The sequence below is a fragment of the Adiantum capillus-veneris genome, chromosome 25 (genome assembly GCF_014529385.1).
Source record: "Adiantum capillus-veneris isolate H3 chromosome 25, ASM1452938v2, whole genome shotgun sequence".
NCBI classification, from domain to species: domain Eukaryota; kingdom Viridiplantae; phylum Streptophyta; class Polypodiopsida; order Polypodiales; family Pteridaceae; genus Adiantum; species Adiantum capillus-veneris.
Window position 1 is genome coordinate 103,365,600 of NC_140955.1, and position 6,865 is coordinate 103,372,464.

Here is a 6,865-nt window from a genome sequence, read left to right on the forward strand (position 1 = left end):
AAAACTCTTTAATGCTTTCTTTCACTTAAAATCAGATCTGGCTTCTATAACTTGAAAATTAGGCATATTATCCTCAACAAATCAACCAAAACAGCAGCTGGAATTTGCATTGATTCTACCAATGTTGTCTTCAACTTTCAAGCAAAGAAAACTACACAGCAACATATCCATTTAATTGAATAGCCCAATAGGACATTGAAATAGAAAATGTGTGTGTGTGTGTGTGTGTGTGTGTGTGTGTGTGTGAGAGAGAGAGAGAGAGAGAGAGAGAGAGAGAGAGAGAGAGAGAGAGAGAGAGAGATACACTCAAACATACATGGTGAAATATACACACTTGACCAAAGTGCTTGAGAAGTTACTATTCGCTGATAGATACACTAGGTTCAAAGACTCTACTTGTCTATGATGGGCGCCTATATATTACTTACATTATGTTTATAAAATTTTCTTTTCTTGTGAGATATTTTACCCTATATTTATACAATTTGATTAAACATACACCTGCTAATAAAGTATTTGAGATGTCACTCTCTGATGATATATACTAGGTTGGAGGCTCTACTTGTCTATGATGGGTGCTTGAATATTAGTCAAATTTTGTTCGTTTGTTCTTGCTTTCATAAAAAGGAGTTGATTGGACACTGGACACATAAGGTGCCACATGTGCAAAGCATGTGATATGTGCAAAGCACGTGATATTTTACTAGATATTTGTGTGATGCTAAAGCACATACTTGCAAATAATGCGCTTGAGATTTCAGTCTCCAACAATAGATACACAAGGCTGGAGGTTCTACTTGTCTGTGATGGTCATTTGAATATCAGTCACATTGTTTTGGTTTAAAAAATCGGTTAATGATTAACAACTGGATGCGAAAGGGATGCCATGCACATGTGTAACACACCTGATATTTTGCCTGATATTTGTGTAATGTACAAAATAGAAAGATTATTAGTACCAGAATAGAGGGTTTGAATGTAGAATATAGCCATGCCCAATAGAAGTGCATGTGTGCCAGAAATACAAAAGAAACATACACACTCCAACAAAGTGCTTGAGAAGTCGCTCTTGAATGATAGATACACTAGTGTGAAAGACTACTTGTGTATGATGGGCACATAAATATCAGTGACATTATGTTCATTTGTTCTTTTCTTGTCCATATATTTTACCTTATATTTGTACAATTTGATTAAATATACACCTACAAATGAAGTATTTGAAATGTCATTATCTGATGATAGATACACTAGGTTGGAGGCTCTACTTGTCTATGCTTGAATATATATTAGTCAAATTTGGTTCACCTTTTCTTGCTTTCGTCAAAAAGAGTTGATTGGACACTAGATGCGGATGGGGTGCCATGTGTGCAAACATCTGATATTTTGCCTGATATTTGTGTGATGATCAAGCATACACTTACAAATTACGCACTTGAGATATCACTCTCCGATGATAGATAGACAAGTTTGAACTCTACTTGTCTGTGATGGGGGTTTAATTATTAGTCACTTTTTTTTTTGTTCGTTCTTGTTTTGGTTAGAAAAGTTTGGCTAATGACTGACAACTGGATAAAGTGCCACGTGTGTAGCACCTGAATAGAAAGACTATCATTAGAATAAAGGTGCTAGGTGTATGCCAAACAAAGGTGCATGTTTAGAAAAGGGCTGTGGGGAGCGGCTCTTCTAAGGTGACAAGTGGCGGGAGTGGAAAGCAATATATATTGTGCCCATTGAGAAGTACGTGACGTGATGCGGTCTTTTTCTTGCTAGTCGTCTCCTACTTCAATTTACAAGCGTAGCAATCAGGGAAGCATATTTAGAGAGCTTTCCCTCTATATAATTAGCACATTGCACTTGTTTAATTAGCCACAGCACCCCGGCCTTAATTTTTTTTGCATTCTCCCGCCCCATATTCAACTTGCATGTAATATACTGTGTGACAAGATTGATTGCTAGCTACATATATTTAGCCCCCCTACATACATTCAAAAAAGGCAAACTTATTTCAGTATGAGGATCCCGATCACCCCCTTGCAGAACATTGTCAACGCTTATGTTGCAGGGAAGCATGCTCCTCAGCTACTCTGCACAACTGTTGGCCAAAAAGATCGACCGCAGAAAATGCTTGACGACGGTAGTTATTGGGACAAAGCCATTGAGGGGGCCGATGGGAAAGATGAGGAGAATGTGGCTGTACACCTCCAAGCTGCTGCCCTGCATAAAGTAGCCCCACCAGGATCACTAGATATATCTTCTGGCCTCAGACTTAGCATTGCCACCATAGGACAACACAAAGACCAAGTTTTAGCCCTAGCAGTTGCAGGAGATCTTTTGTACTCTGCATCAGCTAGCACTGACATAAGAGTGTTTAAGGCTCCTTTCTTTCAAGAACTGGATCGCTTCGGTAGTGGAAATGGAATGGTGAAGGCATTGATGACCTTTGGTGGCAAACTGTATAGTGCCCATCAAGATAACAAGATAAGGGTTTGGAAGAGAGTGGGGAATGGTGATACTCCATGCAAGCATAAGCTGCAGGCCGTGTTGCCTAGGTTGGACCATGTTTTGAAGAGCATGCTGTCAAACAGAAAGTATGTACAAGTGCGGCGGCATAAGAAGAAGCTATGGATGGAGCATGCGGATACAATAAGTGCGCTCGCAATGGGAGGCAGAACCTGGCAGGGGAATATTGTCCATGGCAATGGGCATGAATCATGCACTCCTAGTGTCCTATACTCAGCTTCGTGGGACAAGACAGTGAAAGTGTGGAGCTTAAATAGTTATAAATGCATAGAGTCCTTCTATGCTCACAATGATGCTATCAATGCAATGATTGTGGTTGATGGGTCTGTGCTAGTGACAGCGTCGGCCGATTGCAGTATCAAGCTATGGTTGAGGCGAGAATTCTCGGTGAAGAAGACAAAACACAGCTTGCTAACCACGCTGCATGGGCAAAGAGCTGCGGTGAACGCGCTGGCGGTGTCTGCGAATGGGAAAATTCTATATTCTGGGGGCTCGGATGGGGCTATGATAGCATGGAAAAGGGTATACAATAAGCCTCAAGCAAGGGTGAGCTTTTCGTATAATAGCATTGATCACAGCAGGAGTGTGAGTGGGGATCAGGGATTGAAGGGAGGAGAAGGAAAGGAGGAAAGCAGCACTGCAAATGATTTAAGCAAGCATGAGAGTGGGTCGTTAGCAGGGTTGAGGAGGGTGAGTCGGCATAATAGAGCAGTGGCCAGCGGTGTTAGCTTTGTGATGAGGAAGGTGATAATGGGCCACACAAGGGCTGTGCTGTCAGTGAGTACAGTGGGGAACAATATAGTGTGCAGCAGTTCTGCAGATAAGACCATCAGAATTTGGAGGAGGACGGCTAACAAATATAGACCGGAGCGGCGTCGCAGTGGCGACTATGGCACTCCCGGCCGACCGACACAGCGCCGCAGCGGGGATTACGGGCCTGGCGCCGCCCTGCATGAGACCGTGGAAACATCAGTTTGGGAGTACACGTGCCTGGCAGTGCTCGCAGGCCACGAAGGACCTGTCAAATCCATTGTTTCCGTACTGTGTCCTGCATCTGACTACGCTATTAACATAGCTGGCGATGGCGATTGTGCTCATCATGACACCGGAGTAGTTGTGTACAGCGGTGGCCTCGACTCCAAAGTGAACGTGTGGTCCATCCCTCTCCATCGCTAGCTCTGTTTTATATGCATCGAATAAGAGCTACACTTCATGTCTATATTGGCTGGGTTCACATAACACCGACCGAAAACATGACACTTTATGAGCTCTTCCGAGTGGAAAAGCTTCAAAACGTTCTCTTCCATTGTCCATGTGTTCACATTAATGTCGGAGGAAAATGCGAGGCAATTTCTTACCACCGTCTTATGTGAACGCTTGGAGGCTGTGGAAGAAACATGAGGAGACAAGTGTGGAAAAAGGGGTGGGAGGTTTAGTTTAATGTGATTGCTGCCAACATGGCACTTTTTGCCAAGGTGGAAGAAAGAACTTCTGAGGGGGGGAGGAACAAATCCCCTTTTTCTCTTCCACGATATGGCACTCTCCATCTCACTTTTTCGCCGCCCTGTGTGAACAGCAAGGCCCACATGACACTTTTTTGTTGGTTTACAAGCTTTTCCAATTTCTACCGTCACCTTATGTGAATCCAACCTATGTCTCTCTTTCTCGCGCACATATGTAACATGTGTATTGTTTCACTATGAATCTCCATGTATATATACACATTTCAACACTATCCTTGTTAAGCTATTTCTAAAAGGTATATGACTTTAGCCTCTATCAAAAGAATAACTCTCACTTTTCCATGCAACGCACAACTCAAACCAATAGATCAAACCAATAGAAGAACATTGCACTATTTGTAGTTCCATGCTTGCTCTCGCTCCTAGTTCATGCTTGTCAACTCTTTCAACCTGGTGCATTTTATTTGTGAAATTTTATTTTTGTGCTTTAGCAATTGAAACTGTTTTTTGAGCTTTTTGCCACTTTTGTCTTCTTGTCATAAAAGTTACACATTGGTGTATATAGTTTACGTTACAATAATCAACACTTACCAAAGATGGACGGTAAACCATGTGGGTAGCATACAAGTGAAGATGATGAAGTGAATAGTGGGAAAAGTTACATAATGTTATAGTGTAGGGAAACCTACCAAGAACCACTACAATATTCAAAACAAGTACATAGAGTTCATCACTGACACAAGCCCCAACCTTGAAACAAACTCTTGTATATGTCACGGATGCTTGAGAGTCAATCTTCTTGAGTTTCCTACAAAAAATCACTACAAGATTCTAGAAGCTTTTGGAAGATGCTAGAAGAATTGTCTGGAAGGTTCTAGAAGATTGAGGAAAGTTATGAAAGGTTCTAGAGTTTGGCTTCAATCGTCGCTTATGTCGTTGCCTACATCATCACTTGATCATCAATAGAAGGTTCTACAACATCTAGAGGAGTCTAGAAGATTCTAAAAGGTTATAGAAGCATATAATAGATTCTAAGAGATTCTAGAAGTATCAAGAAGATTCTAGAAGTTGCTTAAAGAATATTGAAAATTTTAGAAGCTTGAGGAAGTACCTAGAAGGTTCTTAACATCCTTAAGCTTGAGGAAGAACCTAGAAGATTCTTAACCTCCTTAAGATTTTCGTATAAATAGAGGTCTTGGGCTATAAGCCCCTCAGTCTTCTCAACACTAGTTGTCAGGCTCGTGTGAGGTAAGCCCTCTTCTAGTGCTTATCTTGTGATCGAGTCTTGTCCTTTTTGTCAAGTCTTGCTTTGTAATTCAAGCTTTGTAGTCCAAGTTTTGTAAGCAAGTTTGTTAATCAAGTATTGAGCCTTTTGATCAAGATTAAATTTGTATTCAAGTTTCATATATGTCCTTGTGTATTGTGAGCGCCTCCTTTCGCTCTCTTCTAGCTTAAGACGGGCTCATAACATGAGTAGTCCTCTTCTAGTCCTTGTCTTGTTAACAAGTCTTGTTCTTGTAATCAAGTTTCGCCTTGTAATTCAAACTTTGTAGTCCAAGTTTGTTAAGCAAGTTTGTCAATTAAGTATTAAGTCTTGTAATGAAGATCAAGTTTATAATCAAATGTCAAGACCTTATATATTGTGAGCACCCTTAGACGTGCTGATAATAGTTTGGTAAGACTGAAATTATTGATTTTGCTGAAGCATGGAGCCCATATTGGAAGGTGTAGTATCCAACTTGCAAAAGTTACAACAACCAAATCCAGGAGTTGCATGCACGATGAAAAATAGAGCAACCATATGTGCCAAGTTGAGTGGTGCAAGACCTTGAACGTTGAGTTTAAGATATTGTGCCAAAATCCATCCATAATTTTAGCTAGTTTAGTGGGGCAAGTAGAGAAACCACACGTGCCATGTCCAATGGTGCAATAACTTCAACCTCTAGTCCAGAAACTACGTGAAGCAAATATGTACAAAAATCAAATTGTGGTTTTAGTTAGTCCACCACAAAAAACGATGGGGCGCAAGGTCAACCCACTTGAAAAGAATGACAAGGCAAGATCAAAGTTTAAAGGAGTATTTCAATAAGTTAAGCTATTTATATGCATGCAACCAAAGCTTTACCCGGATGGTGCTTCTCAAGTTAGTCTCATTGACGCAATTCTCTCAACAGGCTTTGGAGAAGTAGTTGTAGAAACCAAGCTTCACAAGCTACAACAAGGCTATCACCCTTCTTTATTCATTGGGGAAGGAATAGAAAAGCTTTTCTTTGAGGGTATTTACTGCTATCATGGGCTACCAAGTGACATTGTTTCAAATCAAGGTCCACACTTGATAACAAGTTTTTGGAAAAGCTTGTTCGAGCTTCAATCAATAAATATTTCTCTCTCTTCATTCAATCATCCACAGAGTGATGGACGAACAAAGGGGGTGAATCAAGTATTAGAGCGGTGTCTTCAATGCATAATCTATTACCATATACATGTGGTAGTGATATGTGTGAACACACTAGGACTTCCAGGGATATTTTTCTCTCTTTAGGAGGATTTTCCCCCCGTGCATTGTATATACTCCCATCACTCTGGGGCTATCTATCTTTCCATTGCACACTAAGTAATACACTCTCTATTGTGTGCCTTGAGTTTCCTTTGTCTTCCCAAGCTGTGTGCGTTTCTTTGCAACCCTAATTCCAACAATTGGTATCAGAGCAGGTCACGTCCTCCCAGGCTTAGTCGCCAACATCGCCAGAACACCCCTGCTTGTTTTCTCAAATTTCAACGAGCTTTGGCAAGCGTCAGCAGGTCGACAAAAAAATTGGGTAAGCACGAAGAGCTTGGTCTGCTCAGAATTTCATTTCAGGCTCATTTCAACCTTCATT

General features: G+C 41.0%; 1 protein-coding gene across 1 annotated transcript; it reads left to right on the forward strand.

The window, feature by feature from the left end:
- Positions 1-340: 340 nt before the first annotated feature.
- LOC147425412 (uncharacterized) lies at positions 341-4,258 on the forward strand. Its single transcript, XM_086500442.1, has one exon. The coding sequence runs from the start codon at positions 2,014-2,016 to the stop codon at positions 3,697-3,699; it is 1,686 nt and encodes a 561-aa protein (XP_086356568.1). The 5' UTR covers positions 341-2,013; the 3' UTR covers positions 3,700-4,258.
- Positions 4,259-6,865: the final 2,607 nt, after the last annotated feature.

Coding starts and splice junctions, on each gene's coding strand:
- LOC147425412 (XM_086500442.1), top strand. CDS start 2,014: ATGAGGATCCCGATCACCCCCTTGCAGAACATTGTCAACGCTTATGTT.